Here is a 27,956-nt window from a genome sequence, read left to right as displayed (position 1 = left end):
GCTAGTGCTGCACTAGCACAAGGAGGTTGTGCAAAGGAAGGAATGTCTGTTCCAGTTGACAGGTTGCACAATAGATAGCATAGTATTTTGCATAATCTTGTAGATGTTCCACAGTTGTGCAACATCACGGGAGTAACGCAACTTTTATAGCTCTGCAAGCTTTGTAAGTGTGCACAACCTTTTTAGTTGTGCTCATGCAACACTACTCTGAATTCAACCAGTGAAATTCTTTTGCTTTCATGTAAAAATTCTTTGTTCTGGCACACATTTTCCCCCACCCTTGTCATCCTCCCCCCATCCAAGCCCATGGTCCTCCGAGCAACTAAGTGATGTAACTTGAGCCCGACTAGCTCAAGATTTAACTTAGACTACGCCAGAATGTGCTTTTAGAGGTAGTTTTTCAGAAAACCAAACCTCAGGTATACCATTTGTATGTTTTTAAAAATATGCCAGAAAAAAAGATAAACAAAAGTTGTTTATTAAAAACACAAATATCAGAATCATGAGTTCATTTGGGATAAAAAGGGGGGAAATATGCAGCACCCCACCATATTTAAAATGTCACTAGATCACCATACAAATGCAGCTCTTTCACGTAACATACGGACACCAAAACGCTGCCATTCTCGTTGATATATCCAGAGCTCTTGTGTCGTATCCAGGCAGGCTAGAACAGCACCCCCTTTCCATGCAATCAGCCGAGGATCCATGTCCTAAGATTAAGATGGTTGTATGAAAAGAAAGGGCAAGGCAATCAATGAAATACAGACACAGGCTGACATTCTGAATAATGAAGTGGGCACACTTCAATGGACTGTGAGGGAATGACAGCAGCCCTTGTGCAACTCCACCTCCCCCTGCCCCATGCATGATGAGCTTGAGGCCTGGAGCACTGCCTGAACTCCGGAAGGACTCGGCAGCAACAGGAACATGTCACTGAGGGCGAGGGATACTTTTCTAATCTTGCAGAGCCCTTCCGGAATGTGGTCAGCACTCCAGGTTCCAAGGGCTCTTATGCAACAGAATGTGTACACAAGGAAAGGGGAAGTTGCACAAGGACTCCTGTTGCACCCTTACAGTCTTTTGAAGGATGCACATTTCATTAGTCAGAATATCAGTCACAGAGTCCCACTATCACTTTTATTGTTAATACACTTCTATTTTTAAAAAGTATTTGCATGTTACTGAGAATCTCCTTTGCAATCCTAGTAGATTGAAAAGCAACAAGTACCACCATGAACTTTCAGCATGGAGTTTTGCAGCTGGACATACCAAAACCTGGTTAAGTTTTAAAAAGAAAAAGCTGATTATTGGTTACAAAATTCCTTGCTCTAAAGCTCCAGTTCACGTCCTGTCTGTCAAGCACTCTAGACTGGTTGACAGATTTAATTGCAATGTGTGATATAACTATCTGTAGAAGTGTGTTTCTAGTGCAAGATTCATAAACAACAAATTAAGAATTGGAATTTTCAGTAGCCTTGTTTTTTTTACTAATTCTACTTTCAGCCATTTGACCATCACCTAAAAAATCAACATGCATACATACCTTTGGTCTTGTAATAACATCAACATTTTCAACAACTCTCCTGAAAGAAGGAGGCATTTTGTTGAGAATTCTGTGTTGAAGAAATTCTTGCGCTTTGTGGAACATCAAACCACCTCCTACAACCAGGATGGAGCTGTACATTTTCTTTTTGGTATCATCTGATGCTGTAGACATAAGGATTATATACAGTGTATTAATTGTGAAGAATGAACGAAAATGTCATATGAGATTGGTCAAAAGCTATGTTAAAACAGAAATTGGCAACTGGGATAGATAACAGCAAGGAAGAATGATACCTAATCTTGGCAAACTGGTGAAATCTTGTATTTGGCCATAGCATAGAATTAAAACAAAAACAAGCACATATAAGTTTGCTTACCACAGCAGTCAATACTGTGCAGAATTGCTTTGTCAAGGCCTAAAGCTTTCCCTTCAAACTGAGATACAGCAGTTTTTCTGGACATGTGAGCAGTTAGTGGTTCTTCCGAGTCATTTCCACCTATAATACAGTCACTGTGAGAAGTGCTTAACTCCACTTCTGGGGGATAGATATTTTCAGCCCCACTTGCAGACTGACCACGCAGATCTCCCTCAAATCCACCAGGCTTGGACAGAGACTTCCGATCTGCTGTGGCTTTTGCAGACTTTAAAGAAGCAAAACAGGAAAAGTTTTTTTAAAAAATCCAAATTATATGCAACATGTATTCCAAACTATATTCAAAAATGTGTGACTGAACAGCCTTGTACTGAAGACATACCTTGTAACTTAAGAGATTAGGCAGCATGTAAAGCCACACTGCTGTTCCTGCCCCGCAGCCCCCACTATTCACTGATGTGTGCATTTAAGGCTATTCAGTGATCAAGGCCCAGAAATGTGTTGCTCTAGCCCAGGGTCTGCCGTGCAGGGGCGTATCTAGAGTAGGGCAGGCAGGGCACGTGCCCTGGGCACCACTTGAAAGGGGGCGCCATTTTTTAAAATGAGAATATTTTTTTAAATGGCCACCAAAAACAAAATGGCCATCGTGCCTGCTCAAATGGCCTCCACAAGGCCCTAGGTCATGCCAGGCCTCGCAGAGGCCAATTGAGCATGTGTGGTGGCCATTTAATTTAAGGCGGCTATTTAAAAAAACGATTTTTCAAAATGGACACCGCACATGCTCAAATGGTGGCTGTGAGGCCCTCTGTTTGGGATGGGCTGCAGCAGTGAATTAAGAGGCCAGTGAGGGGAGGGGATACCTTTGCAGATCTCCCCCATGGCCTTTAGGAAGCCCTCCAAAAGGGCTACAGGTTAAAAAAAAATTTTTTTTTAATATAATATAAGTCACTGTACACATATACTCCATTTATTTTTAAAACTTATGTAATAGTGATGCTACAATGCATAGTAGAGAATTAGACAGGCACTTCTGTTTAGTTTTCCAAGTACACCTCCACATAGTATTTGGGTATTTCATGAGCCCTAGCATACTGAAATTTGTAGTTTTCCAGCATTTTTTGGTCTGGCTATGTCCACTGCTAAATAGTTTTTGAAATATTAAAAGATTAACAAGATTGACTTGTATTTTTGAGCTGATATTATGGTAAAGTTATCTGAAAGATGGGTGTCAGATGTTTGGACAGGGGGCACAATTTCAGTGCTTGCCCTAGGCGCTATTTTCCCTAGATACGCCTCTGCTGCCGTGTCCAATGGCTTTGGCGGGCAATGTGCAGCAGGCTTGCCAAGCACAAGGTGCCACTATAGCCACTAGCACAAGCTACTCTGTGGGCCATCCAAACTATGTGCAGCTGCAGGTTCGGGATGCTATGCTGATGTAGTAGCACTGAAGTTTGACTTTTGTTTATAGAAAACTTATCTCACCCTATCTTTAACACAACTAAGACAGTGCAATAGAAAACAAAGTCAAAATTCAGAATAAAACAGTATCATAAGCAATACCAGAAACAGCTAGTGTTTATGTTCAATGTCTACAATCCAGCTTCTTGAGCAAATTGCATAGCTTCCTGAGTCTCCATAAGGATAGATACAGCAAACCTCAAATGGGGAGGAACACAGCGTGACTTACAATTATTGGCTATCTGACGGACCACTGAATACCACGAGAGCCTGCCCAAATCCTACAGAAAGCCACTCATACAGGTTCCCCTGCCTTCTGGGGGTGGGGGTGTTACTGAACAGGAGGCATTTTCAATTTTGGCACCCTGTATCTGGAATACCTTCCCCAGAAAAGCTCACTTGGCATTAACCTCGATGTCTTTTCAGTGCCAAATGTTTTATTTGCTCTGAATTTCCAACATGTTTAGTTGTGGGTTTTAATGGCTGTTTTTATTGGGGTTTTGTGTGGATTTTATCTTCTGGTAACAGATGCTGCTTTGACAGTTTTATGATTTCTACAGATTGGACTGTTTTTGTTGTATTTTATGGTAGTGTTTCTGTCTTTGCTTGCATACTGCCTTCGGATGGCTAACAAATATACTAAACACATAAGAATGCTCTGGCCTGAAGACACCTAGAACAGGGCATAGAGGAAATTAACAGATAAGGGGGCCCATGTAGAAAGATATGAAGTATCTTACCATAGCTACAGGATGTTTTAAATAAAGTAACCTATCTGTTTATTCAGACACCAATAATATGATTCCTCTGATCTCTGAAAGGAAAACTTTAATTAAGTATAATTAGATCTATGCAGAGAACTATTCTCATAGGGTGGGGGGGAGAGAGAAAGCCACACACATACCTGCTCCTGTTTACTTTGTGTGGCTAAGAGATAGTGTTCATCATGTGGGTCCTCAGGGTCACCTTGTGATCTTTGTTGCAAAGATGTCATTTTCTGCCCCACAATTCCAAAGGTTGCTGGGTAAAACAATGCCATGGGAGCCTAATCATGACAGATGACAAGGTTTCAAATTACTGCAAAGTTCTCTTTATAGGTCCTGCTTTACCTGTTTGTACTTGCTTTACATTAAGCAACCCAGTTTGTATAATCTAGTTAAACACCTTATTCCCAATAACATGATACTTAAATATCAGGGGTGTGTGTGTGTGCACAAATATTTGATTTGAAGTTTTAGTAACTAAAAGTCTAACTAATTATGGCACATTTATATCACTGTACATCCTTTGAAAATTACAGCCAGTAAATAAGACTATTGGAAGGTGTGGACAATAAGGGAAAGTCTTAAGTGTTCCAAGCTAATGAGCTTCCCACACCTTTCCACTGATTCTGCAGTTTAGGCCTATGCCAAGGTATAAAAATCGCAGCTTATTACCTGTAGCTTTTCGTCTCCTAACCGCAATTGATACAACAAGGCTGGAGAATCTGGGTGGCGGACTTGGAACTCATGATCTTGCAGTCCAGATAAATCCTGATCACAAAACATTAAAAGTATTTATATTTTAATGAGCTTTCAAAACAAGAATATGAACAGCTCATATGAAAATTAGATCTTCTCCAAGTTACTTCTAAGTTTACAGTCACAGAAAAGACAAACTGCATGGAATTTTATTCAAAACAATAATGCAGTAGTTAGAGTTTGTGTTACAGGAGATAACTGAAAGGTCACCACCAATACTCAGGCATCTGAGCTGAACTCAAAGATTGTTGACTTAGTAAGGAATAAAAGCACAGGTTTCTGAAGGAATGGAGCATCATTATAAATTCTATAACGAAATCTACTTTTTCAGCTACTGTGGTAAGAATACTTCTTCCTTTGCCAAAATATTTTGTTACAACTTCATTCACTTTAAAAAAATGGGGAGTGGGGGATGACCAAAATTATTTACCTATCTGAAACCTGGGCATGTTACACTTTTAGAAAATCCGATGATGAAGAACAAAACAGCAGCTTTATTGGATAAAACCAATCTCGCATTCTTCTGTATTTCTAATAGTGGCCAGCCAGTATACCGGGGAAGCTTCCAAACAAGATACGATAGTGACAACCACCTTATGATTCTTAACTCAAACATCTGATAATCAGAGGCAAACTGACTCTCACAGAAGTTCCATTTTTAGCTATTCTAGCAAATGATTTAGATAAATTATTCTCCCTGAATATGTCCAACTTATTTTTAAAGGAATCTAAGCCGGTGGTCATCATGACATCCTATGGTAAAAATTCCATAAGTTAATCATTATGTCCTTTTGGTTTTTCTACTGCTCACCTACTGCCAATCAGTATCATTGGATGTCTCCACACACTAATGTTTAGAGACACAAATATAATTTCCCCCTATTCCCTATCTCCCTACTGCTGTTATAAACCTCTCTCAGTATTTATCGTATCACCTAAACCCTAAGAATTCCTTGGTTATGCTAGACTATGATCAAAAGACTAGACTATGATCAGGAGCAGTGGTTCCGCTCCTACCTCTCGGGCAGGTTCCAGATGGTGTCCCTTGGAGACTGTTCTTCAAAATCTGAACTTTTGTACGGAGTTATGGAGCCCTTAGGGCTCCGTATTGTCTCCGATGTTGTTTAACATCTACATGAAACTGCTGGGAGATATCAGGAGATTTGGTGCAGGGGGTTATCAGTATGCTAATGACACTCAAATCTATTTCTCCATGTCAGCATCATTGGGAGAGGGCATAACCTCCCTAAATGCCTGCCTGGAGTCGGTAATGGGCTGGATGAGGGATAACAAACGGAGACTGAATGCAGATAAGACAGAGGTACTCATTGTGCAGGGTCGAAACTCTGGAGACGATTTTTATCTGCCTGTTCTGGATAGGGTCACACTTCCCCAGAAGGAACAGGAATGCAGTCAGGGGGTGCTTCTGGATCCGAGTCTCTCCCTGGTATCCCAGGTTGAGGCAGTGGCCAGAGGTGCCTTTTATCAGCTTTGGCTGATACACCAGCTGCGTTCGTTTCTTGAGATAGATGACCTCAAAACAGTGGTACATCTGCTGGTAACCTCCAGACTGGATTACTGCAATGCGCTCTATGTGGGGCTGCCCTTGTATGTAGTCCAGAAGCTACAGTTGGTCCAGAATGCGGCAGCCAGGCTGGTCTCTGGGTCATCTAGGAGAGACCATATTACTCCTGTATTGAAGGAGTTACACTGGCTGCCAATATGTTTCTGGGCCAAATACAAGGTGTTAGTTATAATCTATAAAATCCTAAACAGCTTGGGCCCTGGGTATTTAAGAGAACATCTTCTTCGTTATGAACCCCACTGCCCATTGAGAACATCAGGAGAGGTCTGTCTGCATTTGCCACCAGCTTGTCTGGTGGCTACTCAGGGACGGGCTTTCTCCATTGCTGCCCAGAGGTTTTGGAATGTGCTCCCTAGAGAAATAAGAGCCTCCCCATCTCTGAAATTTTTTAAAAAGTCTTTAAAGATGCATCTGTTCACCCAGGCTTTTAACTGCTACTGTTTTGATTATTTTTAATGTTGTTTTAGGGTATTGTTTTAAAAACTTTAAATGGTTGTTTTAAATTTCTTGTTTTTTGTTTTTAACTAATGTTTTAATGTTGTTTTTATCTGTTGTAAACCACCCATAGATGTAAGTTTCGGGCGGTATAAAAGAATGTGAATGAATGAATGTGGTCCCAGGGCAATGCAAAGCAGAGGAGTGGGTTTGGTTATCTGGGTCCTTACCTGGTCTAAATGGCAAAAGATTTCCTTTAAGTGCTGGAGGAGAAGACAATCTGTCTTTTTAGTTAACTGGCACTCTCTGTAAGGGAATCCAGCTCTCTGCATAAGCCAGTAAAAACTTCTTGACACATCAGATCCTCCATATGCAAGGCACAGCCTAACAAACACACACACACACAAAGTAGTTAAGGAGTTTACGGTTCTTCCAGAAACAGCCTATTAAGACATTAAATTTAAATAATTAAGGAACATTCACTCATAATTACTACTCTATTCATGCCTGATAGTTTGATACCATGGCCAGGAGCACGGTACATTGGGGGATTTCCCTGCTGCCAGGAGCTCTTGCTGCCTGGCTCTGTGAATGCGCAGGCTGCAGGCAGTCTGGGCATTCACACGACCGGGGTGCACTTGTGCCCTTCTTCCTCACTATTAGCCTGAGTTAAAAACGTGGGCTACCCAGTTGAGGAGTGCCAGGATCGGTCCCGATCCCAGCGGTTCTCACAAGTGGCTCTACCTGGATAGGGCTGCTCAAGCCCAGGTAGAGCTACTCATGAGAACAACCTCAATAGGTCACACCAAATTCTTTACCAACAAAATTATAAACACAAAGTTATACCAGTGTCTTAAGGATATTTCACAAGCCTTGCAGGAACATCTTCAAAATTAAGATACTTTAAAGAGGCCTTTACCCAGCAGAAAATTCCTAGACATGGGCAAAACATCATAACTGAATATTAACATGTTTACTCCCACTTTGCAGCAGTACCTGGTGTTATGATGTGAAACACCATCTTCAACACAGCAGATACTTGTCTTCTGATCTCCCACATCAACTACACATGCGCTACCTAAACCGCTTCCAAAAGTAGCACAGACAGATTCCTGATGTACCACAATGCCTAAAAAAAAAAGTGACAGGTCATTACATAAACTAATTTTTTGCCAGCCTATCTAGCACATTTTTTCAGATGTATAAAAAGGGTTATTATACCTCCTGAAAACCTTGAATTCCTTTGACTCTTCTCTCTACTTTTTTATCTTCATATTTGCACTACTACAAAACACTGTCCATGGCAAACCCTCTTTTTAAAGGCAGAACAAAGATGTGTTTATTAGGTCCAAACTACACGTGACATTAAATGTCAATGACTAGACTGGGGGTTATTTTGACTTTAATACAGCAATTGAGTGTGGAGACCTTATCTAGACGAGAACTGTGGCACAGTGAAAGAATAATTAGATTACAGCAGTGCGCTCTATGTGACGGTTTGGAAACTTCAGCTGGCCCAGAATGCTGCTGCAAGGATGCTCGTGGGTGCAAAACGCTTCATGAGCGTCACACCCATCCTGCGGCAGTTTCATTGGATACCAGTTGGCCTCTAGGCTAGATTGAAAGTGCTGGTCTTGACCTTTGAAGCTCTACATGGCTTGGGGCCAGAGTCCTTGTCAGACTGCATTCACCCAAATGAACCTGCCAGGGCCCTCCACTCAGCATCTCAAGCCCTGCTCATGGCTTCCCCACTAACAGGGATGCAGTTGGTGAGGTTTAGACACAGAGCCTTTTCGGTTGTGGTCCCTCGGCGTTCCGCCCTCCTTCCCTGAAGAACTTTGCCATGTTCCCTCCTTTTTTTTTTTTTAATTCAACATACATCTTTTTAGAGAGGCATTTAAATGTTTTATCTGCTGCTTATAGCTGGTAGGTTCTTTAGTTTTTAGTAGTTCTCAACTTTTACCTTTTTATTAATTTAATTTATTAAGAGACGCAAGTTTTGGGCGCTTTAGAAATATTTTAAATAAATAAATTATTTAATTTGAAACTTTTTAAAAAAATGTAATTTTAAATGTGGTTTTAGCCTGGTCTTTTAACTTGTTTGACTTTTAGTCTTTTATTTTACATTGTATCTACTTTATTAATGTTGTGAGCTGCCCTGAGCAGTAAGTGTACTGGAGGGGTGGGATATAGATATTTCAAAATAAATAAATAAATTCTGTACTATTTTTCTGCCAAAATTTTCCCCTCATCAAAACTTCTATGGGCGCCCAAAGTGCATTATACCAAGAGGTATTTTTGAGACTCATAGCATATTTGAGAGAGGACGAGAGAGGGAGGCTTTTCAGTGGGGAAATAGTGCAGCATTCACATTCTGTACCATTTAAAAAAATATATTTTTTTAACATTTTATATTTCATTCTTCCTCCAAGGAGCCCAGTGCGGTGTACTACATACTTCGGTTTCTCTTCACAGCAACCCTGTGAAGTAGGTTAGGCTGAGAGAGAAGTGACTGGCCCAGAGTCACCCAGCAAGTCTCATGGCTGAATGGGGATTTGAACTCAGGTCTCCCCAGTCCTAGTCCAGCACTCTAACCACTACACTACGCTGGTTTTTTTGAAAATCTCTCACACACACCCCAAATAGGGAAGTGGCTCCCATGTAACTCAGTGTCTATGAAGAAAGGATAAGATAACAGCAGTTTTCATGTATCTAGTGTATGGCCTAATTTTCTCCCATGCAAACTGTGCTTGGGAGACAAGTCAAACTGCTTGCATGCATGGGAAAGTTTCTGTGAAGCAGCAGGAAATAAGGCAGCTAAGTAGGGGGTTTGTTACTCAGCAACAGCCCAGCCAAACATTGGAATTTGAATTCTGGCCATAAGGTTGCACTCTAACATTTCAAGGTAACTGTCTGACAGCTGAAAATATGCATTCATTCACCTAGTAATGCATGAGTTGCAGTAAGTAAAAACAACAAAGGTCACAGAAATTATGGGATTCTAACTCAGAAACAGAAGATAACAAGACTCCTTGTCCTATGTGATTGATGATAGATGCTACGTAGTTACCTGAGAAGCCCATCTTTATCAGGATCATATTTACTATTTCTTTCACATGTTGTTTATTATAGATATCTGGAATTAGTAAAATGCATCTGTAATACTAAATAAAAAAGAAGAAGAACCAAATCAGAGTTCATATTTCAATCTGCTTCTCTTCATCATGAATGAAGATATTCAAGTAAGCTAAGCAACTAGAAGCAGCTAAATTATTTTATTATTTATTTATTTATTAGATTTATATACCGCCCTTCCAAAATGGCTCAGGGCGGTTCACAACATGATAAAAACAATTAAAACAAATTAACAATTAAAATCAAACTATTAAAACACAATAAAACCAATAAAACAGCTAAAAGCCCTGAAAATCAGGGCAACAGTTCAAAACAATTAATCATTTAAAACTCTGGAAGGCCAGGCCAAATAAGTACGTTTTAAGGGCGTACTTATTTTTAGTTAGAAAAGGGTTAGCATGAGGATCAACGTCATTTAAACATTTTTGTTCAGAGTAGGAGCAAAGAAAACTTCTTAATGTTTTACACCCAACCCCACCCTCAACCCACATAATTCCATCTCTACAGCAGAGGTATGCATCTAAGTTTCACAACTCTGAGCTTATTTGACCTTTTCAGTACTTCCATGAATTTCTGTGCCTGCTCTATGCTCTGGCCATCTCTCATCTGGACTAATATAACTTCTTCTTTGCCAGCCTTCCCACTTGCTAAGACAATCAAATCAAATTAAAAATAAATAATAATAATAATAATAATAAGACAACCTTCTATAACCATTACAGAACATCCCTGCTGGATTTAACCTACTTCCATGCCAAATCTCCCCTCAGGTCTCTGTGCAATCTCCAACACCTCTTATCGCAAATAAGAGCCTCCCCATATCTGACAGCTTTTAAAAAGTCTTTAAAGACGCATCTGTTCACCTAGGCTTTTAGCTAATGTTGTTCTAATGAATTTAACGCTGTTTAAAAATATTGTTTTAAAATTTTTAAATTGTTGTAATGTTTTAAACTTTTTGTTTTAACTAATGTTTTACTTTCTGTTTTTATTTTGTTGTAAACCTCCCAAAGATGTAAGTTTTGAGCGGTATAAAAATATGTTAAATAAATAAATATTTGTTGTTGTTGTTGTTGTTGTTATTATATTATTTATTAATAATACCCTGCACAACAACTTTCACCATCATACCTTTGACTCTGGGTCATTCTATACATTAAGTACGACGACGACAGATATTTATATACTGATCTTCAACCAAAGTTCTCAAAGCTCCTTTCCCCCGCTTGCACACAGTAGAAACGAGAAAAAAGACAGAGGTCCAAGAGAACTGTCCTGGAGCGAAGACAGGACCAGAACTGGGTACTAGGGGGCAGGTCTGAGAGAGTAGTTGACGTGCTCATTTTCCACTGGCCCTGTCTTGGAGCATGCAGAGACTGACATCCCATCAAGTGATGGATGCCCTCCCCGTATCCAAGAAAAAAAATACATAAATAAGATGTTCCCTTGTCCCCAAAGGGCTCACATTCTAAAAAAAAGAGGGATATTCTAAGGGGGATATTCACATTCTAAGACAGATACCGGCAATTGCCACTGGAGGGATGCTGTGCTGGGGTTGGATAGGGCCAGTTGCTCTCCCGCTCCTAAATATAAGAGAATCATCACTTTAAAAGGTGTCTCTTTGCTGTTAGCAGGGATTACATTAAATGGCAACAATCCCATGCCACCAAGCATGAATTGGGAGTTTCAGCCAATCCTGGCTGCCTAATGAGACTTGCGTTTTGGGCAATATACAAATATGTTAAATAAATAATAATAATAATGCATGCAGTTTCCACAATACACCTGTTTCAACACATACCCGTCTCATTCACACATTACATATGTCAGTATACAGCTTTAAAACACAGGCTAGCATCCATAGTGGCACTTGCAGTATGTTTTATGGTGGTTGGAGGGTTCTTCAAAGTTGCAGTTCCACTAGAGGAAGAGGAACCATCTGAATGCATGTTGCACAAGCAGGTCCTATTTATACATGTACAAGATAGCGCAAGAGATTTTCCAAGGAGTTGTCTGTTTATAGTTGTGCAAGAGGTGGTGCAAAAGGTTCACTACCACAAGAACGAGTCTGGAAAAAGAGGCAATTTCCCCCCCACAGAATAACCATGCACTACCTTACTAGTGCAACTGTATTTACACTAGGCAAGACTAGTCTGGATGTTCTCCAACAGGTGAAAAAAATGCCCCCATATCTAGGTTCCTATCTCCTGCTAAATCCCCTTCTCACTCACTCCTCTCCACAGAAGTCAATTTCTTCCTTCCAAGTTGCTCAGCATGCTGACAATCTCCCCATCTCTTTGTGTCAGGAACTGATTACATTTCTCCTCAAAATTCATTCTTTTGACAAAGCCCTTTCAGGACCAACATAGCCTCAACAGTTTACTTTGCTTCCTGCTCCATGGCAACCTTGTCCTACCAAATTTTTGCTGCTCCTTTATCAAATTCTGCACTTCTTTATCATTTTGTAGTACCTTCCTTATCTTACTAGCAGTGGCTGTGTTTTGTATTGCACCTAGCACAGTCCTAGATATATGTTCCATGGCAGTACCACTTCAGTACACCAGCTATTGTTAGACTATAACTCCCATAATCACCAGCCACAGTGATCAATAGTCAGGCATGATGGGAGCTATAGGCGGGCTGAATTTGGGCAGTCCTGTGTCAAGCAGACATTGATGTACTGCAGCTTTGAATTACCTTTCCAACCTGAAGCACTCCTGTATACATAACATAAACATACAGGACCTTGTTACTCACAGATCCAGCATCCGTGGTTTCATGTATCCGGAGTCAGATAATTGGCATATGCGGGGGGCAAGGGGTGAGGGTTAAATCCACATATCTAGAGTGGCTAAAAATCATTTCTGGCCACCATTTAAAGCTAAGGAGTTATTTTGTGGCTTGTTTTAAAAAAGGGGAAAAAACCATAATTTTTCACCAAAAAATGGCAGCATGGAGACTCTTGGGGGGTATTGCTGGATTGCTGTGGACTTGCAGAGCATGGTAGGCCACTATGCATTTCTAGGGCTATTTTAACAATGTTCCCCTCTTTTTTGCAACCTATAGGAACTTAAACCGCCCCCCCACCCATGATCCCATAGATATGATTCATTATTTGAGGTTTCATTATCCGTGGTAATAGAACCCCCAGTAATACTGAGGTCCTCCTGTATAACCAAACAGACCTTTAAAAGAAACATTAACCAAAAATCTAATCCAACAGAAGCAGCTAAAACCAACAGCAACCGTTTGCTTGTTTGTTCTTTAACTTAACAAAAATGACACTATAAAACATAATTAGAAGGGGGGGGGGAATCAGCAGAAACCAGAAAAGGCCTGGAAGTAGAGATAGTTTTTCAGCTGGTGATGAAAAGTAGACAGGAAGGAGTCTATTAGAGCACAAATGGCAGAAAACGAGTGCCACCACCAAAAAGGCTCTGATACATGCCCTCTTATTTCTTATTCTAGTAAAGGGTTGAACACAATGGAAGGCCTCAGTGGAGGACTTCAGGGTATGAGAAGGTTTAACCAAGGTATGTGGGACTTGGGCCACCAAGTGCTTTAATGGCCAAAACGTTCTGTAGAAATAGTGGCGGAAAGTTGGCAGTTACCATCACATTCAGCTGAAGTCAGTTGTAGCTCACCTTCAAGTCCTTCAGAGGTATTTCTAGGTATTTCTGTATTGCATAAGACCATATAACTTCAAGATCAGCTAGGATGGCAGAAAGGGAGCCACCAGGCCCTGAGTGAAGATTCAACCGGCCTCGTCGAATAGGCCAGTGAACATTATAACAGTCCAGAGGGTTAACATACAGTGCCTGAAAAGAAAAAAATGCAACCAATTATCTCTTTTTAGAGTTTCAGAATGAACACTTTGCAATGTTGATAATGTCTGTTAATCAGTAAAACATGAAAAAGGGAAAAAAAACCAACCAAAACCACTAATGTGGGGGAGGAATTGTAAGTTATAAACAACCATATTATCCAGTGAAAACAGCCATATCACAACTGTAAACAGGAACATCCAGAAAGTTAACTGCATATTAGCAGTAATGAATTACTGCCCAATTAATGAAAAAGAATCATGAAAAAATTCTAGCAATATAATTTTATATGCATATTGTACAGCACTGTTCAGTCTTCAGTAACTTTAAAACAAAAAACAAAAAACATAAATCATTACAAAGATTTCCATCATACCAAGGCCTATTGCCTGTCCCGATTGCCTTTCTTGGACAAACCACACTTTAGAAAACAAGCTAGTGAATGGACAAAGAGGCCTATCTCTGATCCAGTTTTCAGCTCTATTTTCATTGGATAAGGAGCACCTTCATTGAAAAAAAAAATCTGGATAAAAGCCGACATCTTACCAGCTTGAACTTCCTTTGTAGTTATTATTATTATACAAATATAAGAACAGATTAAAAACCAAACTACTCAAAAACACAAAATTAAAACCAATTTAAAATCATTTCAGTACTTGCTAACGGTCAGGCTAAAGAGATACATTTTTAGGGCTCTTTTAAAGGCTGTTAAAACTCTTAAGCCTCTAATATCCATAGGGAGCATATTCCAGAGGAGCAGCTACAGAGAAAGCCTGATCCCAAGCTGCTGTCAGGCGAGCTAGCAGCAGCCGGAGACAGACCTCTTCTGATGAGCTTAAAGTGTGGTAGTGATCATACTGAAGAAGGCAGGGGCGTATCTAGGGTAGGGCAGGCAGGGCACGTGCCCCGGGCGCCACTTGAAGGGGGGCGCCATTTTGTAAAATTTAAAAATAAATTAAAATTGGCTGCTGAAAACCAAATGGCCACCGTGCATGCTCAAATGGCCTCTGTGAGGCCCTAGGTCATGCCAGGCCTTGCAGAGGCCATTTGAGCATGCGCAGTGGCCATTTTGTTTTCAGTGGCCTTAAAAAAAAGATTATTTTTTAAAATGGCTACCGCAATGTTCAAATGGTCCCTGCGAGGCCCTAGAGGCCAGCGGGGTGAGGGGGAACCTTTGCAACCCCCCCCCAGCCTTTAGGAATCCCCCCAAAGGGGCTACAGGTAAAAATAAATAAATAATATAATATAATATAATATAATAAATTAATATAAGACACTGTACACATATTCTGATTGGCACTATGTACAGAGAATCAGGGCTTGTGAATACTGAGCTGACGCTTATGAGCTAGGATTGTATTCATTTGCTCTTATTTTGCTTCTTGTGATAAGTGAGTTAAATGTGATGTCTTGCTAATATGGCTATTAATGGTGAGTTTGTCTTTCAATCAGTGTGAAATCCTTAATATTAAGGCCCACTGGGAGTTTCTTGCTCTCTTTCTCTCATTTTAACTGTCTTTCCGAAAGACTAGAATATATTCCAAGCAGTGATACAGTTTACTCTGCATATCCTTTAATTATTTACAGAGTATCTGGGAAAAGTCAAATTCTCCATTTATTTTTAAAACTTATGTAATGGTGATGCTACAATGCATAGTAGAGAATTAGACAGGCACTTCTGTTTAGTTTTCCAAGTACACCTCCACATAGTATTTGGGTATTTCATGAGTCCCCACATACTGAAATTTGTAGTTTTCTAGCATTTTTCGTCTGGCTAAGTCCACTGCTAAATAGTTTTTGAAATATTAAAAGATCAATGAGTTTGACTTGTATTTTTGAGCTGATATTATGGTAAAGTTATCTGAAAGATGGGTGTCGGATGCTTGGACAGGGGGCGCAATTTCAGTGTTTGCCCTAGGCGCTATTTTCCCTAGATACGCCTCTGGAAGGCCCTTCCAAGGTAACCCAGTCCTAAGCCATTTAGGACTTTAAAGGTACTTTGTATTTTGCCCGTAAGTGCCGATGTTTCAAAACAGACATAATATGGTATCTATGAGAAATCCCAGAGATCAATCTGACTGCTGCATTTTGAACTAACTTAAGTTTCTGAATGACATACAAAGGCAGCCCCATGTACAGTGCATTGCAGTAGTCAAGCTGAGAAGTTACCAGTGAGCACACCTCAGTTGAGATCATTATTTTCAAGTTATTGATACCGCTATCATATCAACCAAAGTTGATAGAATACGCTCCAGGCCATAGCCTCCGCCTGAGCCAGCAGAGTGAGGCTGGGTCCAGGAGCACTCTCAAGCTACGTACCTATTCCTTTAGTGGGAGTGCAACCCCATCCAGAATATGAAGTTTCGCTTGAATCACATCGCTTGAATTATGACCCCCTTACCATTAGTACCTCTGCCTTGTTTGGATTCAGCTTCAATTTATTATTCCTCATCCATCCCATTACTGCCTGAAGGCTGGCATTTAGGGGAGCTATGCCATTTCCTGATGCTGATGTCATGGAGAAATAGATATGGGTGTCATCACCTGAGTTCAAATTCCCATTCAGCCATGAAACTAGCTGGGTGACTCTGGGCCAGTCACTTCTCTCTCTGCCTAACCTACTTCACAGGGTTGTTGTGAAAGAGAAACTCAAGTATGTAGTATACCGCTCTGGGCTTCTTGGAGGAAGAGCGGGATATAAATGTAATAGATAGATAGATAGATAGATAGATAGATAGATAGATAGATAATATTGATAACACTGTGCTACAAATCCCCTCATGATCTCACCCAGAGGTTTCATGTATATGTTGAAAAGCATCGGGGATAGGATGGAACCCTGAGGGACACCATACAATAGCTCTCATTTCACAGAGCAACTATTCCTGAGCGACACCATCTGAAATCTTCCTGAGATAGGAATGGAACCACTGCAAAGCAGTACCCCCAATTCCCAAATCCCTCAGACAACTCAGAAGGATACCCATGGTTGTTAGTATCAGAGAGCCAAAAGAGCCAGCAAAGTCACACTCCCTCTGTTAATTCTTTGGTATAGATCATCCATCAGGCCAAGCAAGGTCATCTCAACCCAATAGCCCACTCTAAAGCAGTCTGCAGCAAGTCTTCAGACTCCATGAAATACTCCCAAACTACCTGGAATTGTTCAGCCACTACCTTCTCAATCACCTTGTCCAACCAAGGGAGGTTGGAGACCAGCCTATAATTCTCCATCACTGAGGCCTCTAGGGCAGACTTCTTAAGTAAAGGTCCCACAATTGCCTCCCTTACACATGAAGGCATCCTGCCCTCCCCCATTGAGGCATTTATGTTATCAACTAGGCATCTCTAACAGCCTCCCTACTAGATTATATAAGCCATGTTGGCTACGGATCCAGAGAACAGGTGGTAGGCTGAACACCTCCAAGAAGCTTGTCCATATCCTCAGGAGTCACAAATTGAAACTGATCCATTCTAATCAAACAGGAGGAGTTATTAGACACCCTTACTATTGACTCTGCAGTAACAGTAGAATCCAAGTCGGCCCGGATCCAGAGTTTTTATCCGCCAACAAGTTATAAAAGGCATCACAGTGGGATGATGAAGACTCCAGATTCAAGTTCAAAGGAGAGCCAAGTCAATTCCCTCACAATTCTGAACTCCGCTGGATGTGACCTTCGGATGCAATACGTACAGAATAGAATTGCTTCTTTGCTACATGTGTTGCCACAGTATTGGGCAGTACAAATATTTGCTGCATGTATTGCCTTTATATGGGCTTTGTGTCATCTCTTGTCAGATTCAAATAGAGTTCTCCTCCACTTGCACTCCAGTCTTCTTCCTTGCTGCTTTAGTTCCTGTAGCTGTTCTGCATACGATGGGGCCAATTGTGATGCAGAATGGAGAGGAGCTTAGGGGCGATTGTGTCTACTGCCCTGGTAAATTCCCTATTCCAGGTTTCCACCAGGACATCAACAGAATCACCAGTAAAACCAACTCTAAAACCTTATGAGGCCTCTTGCAATCCTAGGGGATCTAACAGCCTTCATGGGTAGACCATCGTAATAGGTCCTGCACCCCTGCAGAGGTGGGTTGTGGCCATGAAACCAACCTGAACCAGATGATGGTTTCAAATAGTAACATTTCATTCAAGGATTGATATTAAAGACTTTTAAAGGTCAATATTTTTAGGTCACATATCTTCTTTTTAATATATATATATATATATATATATATATATATATATATATATATATACACACACACACACACACACACACACACACACACACACATATATATATATAGCAGCATTTGAGGAATTTCCCCCTGCAGCTTGCAGTCAAACTTATTTGATTTCTGAAGTTTATAAATAGTCACTTGCCTGTATTAAATAAGAAGCTCCACCAAGTGACCCTGAAGGGAATCCTTTCTAGACTGCAAGGGCTGGATTTCTTCAAGACCAGTCCTTCAAGCCTATATGACACAAACAAGCAATCTAGATATGTCTAGAGAGGTGGGCCAGTAATGTTTGTTCTGGAAAAGTAACTTTGGTCAATGGCATTAGATACTACTGCATATAATCAAAATACACTTTCAAAAAATGCACAGAGTATGCAACAGATATAAGATCAGTACTTTTGCTGAAATAAGAAAGGAGTTCCTACCTCTTCTCCAATGAGATATTCTGGATGATGGGCAGTGTTTGTCCATTTGGTCCCAGAACTGTGGTCTAAAATAGCAGGCCGCATCTGTCTGTTGTAAGATCGGGCCTGAAAGGTAAATGCAAAATAAGAATGGAGAAAAATATGAACATGCCTAAAAAGAAATGCACCTTGCAAGCCTATTTTTAAAATGCATTTTTTTCCTTCACATGCTGTCCCAAGACATGTTGCTAGATGTGTGAGCAATGTTAGAATATCCCAAATCGAGGTACTAGATCAAAGAAACTAATTGCAAAGAGGTGTTAGTAGTTTGTTGCTGCAAGACAACAGTCTGGTAGCAGCTTAAAGAAGGCCATCAACAGTTTGTTCATCTGCACATCTAATGCAATACAGCCAGTCATGTGCCAGCAATGCCCTTCTGCCATTTTCATAGGTCAAACTAGACTGTCCCTATACAAGAAAACAAAGAGACCAAGCCAGATCTTAAAAATGCAAACCATCATCTGAAATCGGGGGGGGGGGGGATATTTCACAGGTATTGGACTTGTGACTTGAAAGTTACCATTCTTCAACAACAAAAACATTTCAGAGGGAAACTCCAGAGTGAAGCTGCTGAGTTAGAATTCATTTCCAGATTTGATAACAAAAGTCTTTGGCTCAAAAGAGATTAGGAATGGCTAGCCAAATACAGAATATCATTGTCCCTCTTCAGGTTTTTATACATATACATTATGTCTATCTATCAATTATATAAAGCTGCTTGGACCTCACTGGCCTCTCTCACCTCACATGAAACTCCCAGATCAAACCATGAAAGAAAGAAACATGCCTTTTTCGCAAGTAGGTCCTCGCCCAGACTAGCAAAAAAATCCAAAACTCTGGAAAACTTCATTGCTGTCCCGGAAAATGCAGAAAACCTCTCCCTTTGGAAAGCATGGGGAATACCTCACAGAGCTATGGAAAGCATAAGGTCACCAAAAAATAAGATGGCAATATGCTTGCAAACTGCAAATCATTTTGTGTGTGTGATCTCCCAACTGAGGATAACATCTCATTTTGGATGAAGTGTCCTTTGGCCCACATGTATGCAACATACATCTGTTAGTCTCTAAGGTGCTACCAGACTTGTCATTTTACATTTTAAAAAAAAAGAGAGAGAGAGAGAAGAGAAATTTCAATCTATCGTAGTTTATAAATGGTATACCTGATCAGGTGACACTGGTATACGTCTGGCCCCATTTGACATCTTTTTGGACCATATTGCTTGATCAACCATTTTAAGGCCATTCTGTCTTTGTTCTGTACTTTCAGGTTTCTAAAGAAAAACAGTGTATTAGTTTTCTTTGACATTACGGAAGCCAAAAGCGCTCACAAACAATTCTCTCTACCTAGAATATTAGGTGTTGGGGAGAAAATGCCTAGCCTAGCTTTCTTCCTGACATGCTAGTTTTCTACGTAAACAGAGCTGTGTTTTATGTAAGAGGAACACACTTATGTTAACCATCACCTGTGTTAGGAACATATGAAGCTGCCCATGTTCAGACCATTGCTCTATCTAGTTCACTGTAATCCACACTGACTGGCAGATGCCTTTCCCTGCCCTATCTGGACATACCAGGGACTGAACTTGAGACCTTCTACAACATGTGCTCCACTACTGAACTATGGCTTCTTCCCAGACCAGCAGTCTGAAGTGGCACAGCCAATCACTTCAGTAAGAACCAGAAAAAGGTCAGGCCAAATTGTAAGGCATGCTAGTACTAACCACTGAGCTAAGGCTGAAGCTAAACCTTAGAGCTCTCATAGAGAGGGGACTGAAAAGCCATTCCTCATGATGCTGCTGCATGGGGTAAACAAGAGCTCCTTATTGCATATTTTGCCCCAAGAGCACGAAGCTCCTGCATGCCAGCACTAAATATTGTGACAATACTGGTTTGCAGCCACTGCATGGAATTGGAGCAGTGTGCATGGGCAGTGCAGTGGGTATTCTGGGAAAAAAAATTGAATTGGTAAATGTTCCAGTGCCCTAACTCACCTGAGCATACCATGAAGAGTGTGGGCAGGCAGGTGAGTGATGTGCCAGGAGGGAGTTCTGGCACGGTTTGGGGCGGCTATACTCATGTACAGCTCTCTCTCCCTCCCTCTTTTTTGTAATAATGTGTGAATAATGTTACAAAGATACATATATGCAAATCATTACAGAATATGCTGTGGTTTCCCACAAAGGAAAATAAGCATTGTGCGAAGTGGTACAAGGTGGGAAACACTTCAGTCTAACGCAACTCTTAACGTGGCTAATGCCATAGCCCATATCAATTCCTATATAAAGTTGGTGCAGAGGTGTCAAGACAAGTGTGTGTTACAAGAGAGATCTCTTGTGCAATCGAGGCATATGCTGTGGGAATTATGGTCAGTTATGCAGATTTAGCACACCAAAACAAACATGAAAAGGAACAGCTTTCAAGCAGACAGCGATTGATGCAATTTAATGTATATGTCTAAGACTCACATTGAGCCCTTCTCTTAGAAGCCAGCTGTCCTTGTATGTAGGTTGTCCTTGCTGTTTGTGTCTTCTTGCAATGATGTGAGGAATACCAACAGGAAGTGTGTCTGTAGCTCTTCCAATCCTTAAGGTCATTGAGCCAGGATGTATCACAACAATGAAGTTGCTCTGAATTTGCTAAACATTGACAAAAATTATAATGAAATACTCCAATAAGCATGAATCATGCCCCATTTTATTTATTTATTTATTTATTTTATTTTATTTATCTATCAAATTTCTATATCACCCAAAACTTGCATCTCTGGGAGGTTTACAATTAAAATCATCTAAACATTAAAAACATTTAAAACTCAACATTAAAAATATTAAAACTATAAATCTAATTAAAAGCCTGGATGAACTAATATGCCTTCAGTGCCTTTTAAAAAGTTGCCAGAGATGGGTGGCTCTTATCTCAACAGGGAGCACATTCCAAAACCCAGGGGCAGCAATGGAGAAGGCCCATCACCGGGTAGCGACCAGACAAGCTGGTGGCAACTGCAGACATACAGTGAGGGAAATAAGTATTTGATCCCCTGCTGATTTTGTCCGTTTGCCCTCTGACACAGAAATGACCAGGCTATAATTGGAATGGTAGGTTTATTGTAGCTGTGAGAGACAGAATAACAACAAACAAACCCTCAAAAGCCCAGTGCCCAAAAGTCAGCGATGGATTTGCATTGTAGTGAGGGAAATAAGTATTCGATCCCCTATCAACGAGCAAGATTTCAGGCTCCCAGGTGTCTTTTCACTATATGCAGGTAACAAGCTGAGATGAGGAACACCCTCTGTAAGGGAGTGCTCCTAATCCCAGCTTGTTACAGTACCTGTATAAAAGACACCTGTCCATAGAAGCAAGCAATCACTCAGCTTCCAAACTCACCACCATGCCCAAGACCAAAGAGCTGTCGAAGGATGTCAGGGACAAGGTTGTAGACCTGCACAAGGCTGGTCTGGGCTACAAGACTATCGCCAAGCAGCTTGGTGAGAAGGTGACTACAGTTGGCACGATAACTCGCAAATGGAAGAAACACAAAACAACTGTAAATCTCCCTTGGTCTGGGGCTCCATGCAAGATCTCACCTTGTAGAGTTGCAATGATCATGAGAACGGTGACAAAGCAGCCCAGAACTACACGGGGGGAACTTGTCAATGATCTCAGGGCAGCTGGAACCATAGTCACCAAGAAAACAATTGGTAACACACTAGGCCGTGAAGGACTGAAATCTTGCAGTGCCCGCAAGGTCCCCCTGCTCAAGGCAGCACATGTACAGGCCCGTCTGCAGTTTGCCAATGCACATCTGAATGATCCAGAGGAGAACTGGGCGAAAGTGTTGTGGTCAGATGAGACCAAAATCGAGCTCTTTGGCATCAACTCAACTCGCCGTGTGTGGAGGAGGAGGAATGCTGCCTATGAGCCCAAGAACAACATCCCCACCGTCAAACATGGAGGTGGACATATTATGCTTTGGGGGTGTTTTTCTGCTAAGGGGACAGGACAACTTCACCGCATCGAAGGGACGATGGACGGGACCACGTACCACCAGATCTTGGGTGAGCACCTCCTTCCCTCAGCCAGGGCATTGAGAATGGGTCGTGGATGGGTATTCCAGCATGACAATGACCCAAAACACACAGCCAAGGCAACAAAGGAGTGGCTCAAGAAGAAGCACATGAAGGTCCTGGAGTGGCCCAGCCAGTCTCCAGACCTTAATCCCATAGAAAATCTGTGGAGGGAGCTGAAGGTTCGGGTTGCCAAACATCAGCCTCGAAACCTTTCTGACTTGGAGAGGATCTGCAAAGAGGAGTGGGACAACATCCCTCCTGGGTTGTGTGCAAACCTGGTGGCCAACTACAAGAAACGTCTGACCTCTGTGATTGCCAACAAGGGTTTTGCCACCAAGTACTAAGACATCTTTTGTGAAGGGATCGAATACTTATTTCCCTCACTACAATGCAAATCCATCGCTGACTTTTGGGCACTGGGCTTTTGAGGGTTTGTTTGTTGTTATTCCATCTCTCACAGCTACAATAAACCTACCATTCCAATTATAGCCTGGTCATTTCTGTGTCAGAGGGCAAACGGACAAAATCAGCAGGGGGTCAAATACTTATTTCCCTCACTGTACCTCTCCAGAAGATCTCAATCGACGATGGGGCTCATAACAAAGAGGACGATCTCTTAAAAATCCAAGACCTAAACTGTTTAGGGCTTTATAGGTAATACCCAGCACCTTGTATTATGCCCGGAAACTTATCGGCAGCCAGTGTAGCTCTTTCAACACAGGAGTAATATGGTCTCTCTGAGATGACCCAGAGACCAACCTGGCCACCACATTCTGGACCAACTGCAGTTTCAGGACTATGTACAGAGGCAGCTCCACATAGAGCGCATTACTGTAATCCAGCATAGAGGTTACCAGCTTATGCTAACCCCTGCTAACTTGGCAAAGAGGCACCTTTTAACGTGGTGATTCTCTTTTATTTAGCAGGGGGAGAGTAACTGGCCCTATCCACCCTCTGCACAGTACCTCCAGTGACTGTTGCTGGTGTCTATCTTATGTTTCTTTTTGGATTGTGAGCCCTCTGGGGACAGGGATCCATCTTATTTATTATGATTTCTTTGTGTAAACTGCCCTGAGCCATTTTTGGAAGGGCGGTATAGAAATCAAATAAATAAATAAATATCACCGCTCTGAGGTCATTCATCTGAAAAAATGGATGCAACTGGCGTATCAGCTGAAGCTGATAGAAAGCACCTCCGGGCAACCTGGGACACCAGGGAGAGGTTCGGATCCAGAGGCACCCCCAGACTGCATATCTGTTCTGGGGGAGTGTGGCCCCATCTAGACCTGGCAGATTAAAATCGTCTCTTGAGTTCCGACCCTGCACAATGAGTGCCTCTGTTATCTGGATTCAGCCTCAGTTTGTTATCCCTCATCCAGCCCAACACTGTCTCTAGACAGGCATTTAGAGAGGTTATGCCTTCTCCTGATGAGGCTGACATGGAGAAAGATTTGGGTGTCATCAGCTTACTGATAAGACCCTGCACCAAATCTCCTGATGATCTCGCCCAGTGGCTTTATGTAGATTTTAAACATCAGAGACAATATGGAGCCCTGAGGAACACCATATGAAAGTTCAATCTCCAGAAGACACCATCTGAAATCTGCCCGTGAGGTAGGAACAGAACCACTGCAAGCATTGCCTCCCACCCCCAATCCCCTCAGACATTCCAGAAGGATACTGTGGTCTATAGTCTTGAAGGCTGCCAAGAAATCCATTTTCATATCCTATTTGTTTTTTACAGTTTTCTAATATTATAGATCACTTGATAGTTTGTCACATTTTAAACACGAAGTTGGCATACATTCTGATAGCTAGGGATGTGCACAAACTAGTTTGTGCACTCCCGGGAGGCGGGGTTCCTTTAAGGGGCAGGGATTCCCTTTCCTGCCCCGCCACTCCCCCCCCCCACCAACGCTCTCCCAAAAAGCATCTATGTGGGGCTGCAGTGTACATTCTTGCATCCCTAGTGAATGTCACCATGCAAATGGCTGATGCATGTGCGTGCCCCTTAAAGGGATACACACACCCCACCTCCGAACAGGCTTGAACGCCCAACTTTTGAACCAGTTTGGCACTCCAGAAAAGGAGCGCTGAACCGGTTCCAGCACATCCCTACTGATAGCAATACTTCACCCCGCCACAATGTATACTGTATTTACATGAGTTCTTGCTCATCTAAAACAGTCACTAAAATGGCCCCCCGGGGTTGTGAAGAAGCCCAAACGGGGCCAAAGGCCCAAATTGGGCCACTGCTGCCCCAGGCTACTCTGGGGGAGGCCAGCGCAGGGCGGGGGGAGTTGCCTCCACAGCAAACTGGACTTGTAAGTAGTTACAGACTCCCCTATCAGCCCCAGTAACTTAGGGAAGCATCCATTCCCCTTTACCAGTACACCCCCCCCCCAAAACTGGTTCAATCAGAACCAAAACTGAGCCAGTTCAACTATGAGCCAAACTAGCTGGTTTTGTGAATATCTCTACTGGTCTATGTTCAGACCGAACCAACCCGTTTGAATGTAACTGGTTCAGTGGTTCGAGGGATATGTCTGTAAAGGGAAAACCGGTGAGAATGGCCCTTTACAAGAAAAGGGGGGAACTCAGCCTTAAAAATACTTCTAATGGTGGCGTGTGTGTGTTGAGAGGGGTCCTTACCACCACTGGCGGAAGCTCCTCAAAACTCTGGACCTGCTCACAGCAGCACTGCCCAGTTCAAACAACAGCAACAGACACTGGGAGGAAGGCTATGCTGGGTGGAATGCCCATTCCCTACTTCCCTCCAAAACATAAAGACTTATTCCTATAGACAGGATAGAACTTCATTCCGGCAGCACTGCTGATCAGTGTTCCTTCTAACAGGGAATCCCAGATGTTGTTGACTGCAACTCCCATAATACTCAACCAAAGGTGATCACAGCTGGGGATTCTGGGAACAGTAGTCAATAACAGATGGGAATCCCTGTTAAGAGAGAATGCTGCTGCTAATCTCCTTTCTCACACACATCAGTTCTCTCTTGGAAATGCCCTCCAACCTCACATTGTGTTAGCTACGCAGAGTTGAGAGAGTCAGCTGAGCAGAGTCATTTGCTCAGATGAGGTGCAATTTTAGCCTATTTGGAATACATCCGATTGGTCTCTGTGAAACGTACTTCCAAGGAAACTTGCTTAGAACCCCGCTAGCAAACAAGACATACATCTCACACAATCAAGTGGTACAGCTTTTCCTGGGCTGCATCACTTCTGGATATAGGCAGGGAAGTTGCACGCTTTTCCATGGGGCGCAGGCAGGAAGGGAAACCCTACATACAGAAACATAGCATGTCAGGATGCAAGAAAGATAGCCTGAATCCTTCTCCACCCTCACAGGTTAATCATATTTGCAAAACTTTAAAGACAGGAATTGTTCAAACACAGGTGTCCCCGCTTGAGGCCAGAAAGTGGTACAGTCCGGAAAGCTTTTACTATGTAATGCCGCTGAATATATAAAAGGGGCCTAAGCGAGCGTTGAGCCCATCTTCACATGGTGGGGGCGGGTGGTGGGATATCAGAGGCGGCGAGGGCGACCTGTAGGAGCCCCGGGAGAGCGGGCGGGGGCCGGGCGGCGAGGGAGGAGCTGCTCAACCTCTGCCTGAGCTGGCTCACCCAGGGCGGGGGGCTTACCTCCTGGAGGGACTCGGGCACAGCGGCGGGGACGATGGGCCTCTTGGCGCCGCGCTGCTCTCTCTCCTTATCCCGCTCCTTATCCTTCCCATTTTCCGCCGCCGCGGCCGCCGCCTCTCCCTTCTCTGCTTGGGTCATGCTTGCTTCCCTGGGCCCGGGAGCCTCGAGTGTCAGTGAGCCACTTCAGGAGGCGGGCGGCCCGCGTCGGCTCCTCCCCAAAGAGGCTGGGATGGTGATAGCTGCAGCCGCCCGCCCCTTTGCCCGCCCCAGAGAGCGAGGCCGCGCGGCTTCTCTTTCTGGGTGCCTCGAGGGCTCCGTGCAAAGACCAGCCTCTCCCGGGGGCGCGCGAATGTCGGTGAGAGATGAACCTGTCCAGCCAGCTGTGTAGCCCGTAAAGAGCTGCATATGCTCTTTTCTCCCAAGAGCAACGGCGCAGTGAACGCTTCCCATTTTGCCGTAGCAAGCCTGTGGCGCTTGAGAGCGACTGCCCCGCCCCCGGCTCACCTGAGATTAAGAGGACAGGACTTTGAACCCTGCTCTCCTTGGCCCAGCACTTTAACCTGGCTCCTACTTCCATTCCACCCTGCTATGTTTCTATATACCCCTGCTAATTGAGCAAAGAGGCACCTTTTAAAGTGGTGATTCTCTTCTATTTAGCAGGGGTAGAACAACTGGCCCTATCCAGCCCCCAGTACAGCATCCCTCCAGTGGCTGTGGCTGGTATCTGCCCTATATTTCTTTTTAGACTGTGAACACTTTGGGGACAGGGGACCATTTTATGTATTCCTTGTAAACCGCTTTGTGACCTTTGGTTGAAGTATAGTTGTGCCATCAAGTGGGTGTCGATTCCTGGCGACCACAGGAAAACATGTGGTTTTCTTGGGTTGAAGAGCAGTATATAAATATTTGTCATCGTAAGTAGTAGCCACCAGTAGTATAATATGCAGCTGCCACTTACAGAGTCAAAGCCTTAGCCCATCTATCTAGGACTGTCTCAGCAGCTCCCCAAACTCTGACAGTGGCACAAATCTTAGTAAACACTTCCACTTGAGACCTTGTACATACGATAAAGGTATGAATGGCTTGTTCCCCTAATTATATCCAGCTGGGGATCAGCCCATAGTAAAGCCGAGGAAAGTTCTATTTTATATATATATAGAATACTTGAAAATATGCAGAAATGGCAGAGGCACTCGAGAGTAACTGTGTCATTGCTAAGGTAGTGGTACCATATCAGAATCTACTGCCACTGATCAGATCTTGGTCAGAAACCAAAATGAAGATGGAATATCACAGCCTCTTGGAATCCATTACACTTTCTGTAATGAGTAGCGAGAAAAGTGTTCCTTGAGCAAATGTACTCTGTGTGTGTGGTGATGGGATATTGTATATTCAAACTTGCAAGGAATGTAGCTTTCTAGATATGGTTTAAAGCAGCTGTCTTATCTTGTTACCTAGCAAAAACACTGTATTTTCCAATAAATGCAAAATATGCCTATACTGAAAACACATTTTTACAAGATAAGAGCTATGTGCAAGAAATATGTATTTATTTTTGCAGAACACTTTCAGAAGGGCCTTCAGGATTTTAAGTCTTTGCACTCCTGTCTAAAGGTGTAATGCAGTCTCTAATGACAGAGATGACATTGTG

The 27,956-nt window shown here is 42.5% G+C and overlaps 1 protein-coding gene across 7 annotated transcripts; it reads right to left on the bottom strand.

Moving 5' to 3' along the window:
* Nucleotides 1-456: 456 nt before the first annotated feature.
* Nucleotides 457-26,883, bottom strand: ACTR8 (actin related protein 8). Of its 7 annotated transcripts, none has more exons than XM_053298444.1 (14): nucleotides 26,810-26,882; nucleotides 25,840-25,944; nucleotides 21,047-21,217; nucleotides 19,742-19,852; nucleotides 18,541-18,645; nucleotides 13,697-13,870; nucleotides 9,991-10,084; nucleotides 7,917-8,049; nucleotides 7,151-7,304; nucleotides 4,817-4,912; nucleotides 4,285-4,425; nucleotides 1,926-2,190; nucleotides 1,547-1,710; nucleotides 457-713 (listed from the first exon to the last, which is right to left on the bottom strand). In XM_053298444.1, exons 3-14 carry the CDS (start codon nucleotides 21,173-21,175, stop codon nucleotides 570-572), a joined length of 1,710 nt encoding a protein of 569 aa, XP_053154419.1. In that variant the 5' UTR covers nucleotides 21,176-21,217; nucleotides 25,840-25,944; nucleotides 26,810-26,882; the 3' UTR covers nucleotides 457-569. The 7 variants fall into 7 exon arrangements, with proteins under 7 accessions (XP_053154419.1, XP_053154420.1, XP_053154418.1 ...); XM_053298445.1 differs by lacking the exon at nucleotides 26,810-26,882 and adding an exon at nucleotides 26,306-26,435 and having other exon boundaries at nucleotides 25,795-25,944; XM_053298443.1 differs by lacking the exon at nucleotides 26,810-26,882 and adding an exon at nucleotides 26,306-26,435.
* Nucleotides 26,884-27,956: the final 1,073 nt, after the last annotated feature.

Source organism: Hemicordylus capensis, chromosome 2 (assembly GCF_027244095.1).
Source record: "Hemicordylus capensis ecotype Gifberg chromosome 2, rHemCap1.1.pri, whole genome shotgun sequence".
NCBI lineage: Eukaryota > Metazoa > Chordata > Lepidosauria > Squamata > Cordylidae > Hemicordylus > Hemicordylus capensis.
Note: the sequence above shows the minus strand (reverse complement) of the source record. Positions and strands in the feature narration are given on the sequence as shown.

Excerpts from the sequence above, each read along its gene's own strand:
- ACTR8 (XM_053298442.1), bottom strand. The coding sequence starts at position 26,443 with ATGACCCAAGCAGAGAAGGGAGAGGCGGCGGCCGCGGCGGCGGAAAAT. Across the intron at positions 19,853-21,046 it reads TTCTAAGAGAAGGGCTCAAT|AAACCTGAAAGTACAGAACA; the intron begins GTGAGTCTTAGA and ends GTTTTTCTTTAG. Across the intron at positions 10,085-13,696 it reads TACCTCTGAAGGACTTGAAG|TATTACAGATGCATTTTACT; the intron begins GTGAGCTACAAC and ends TTTTTTATTTAG.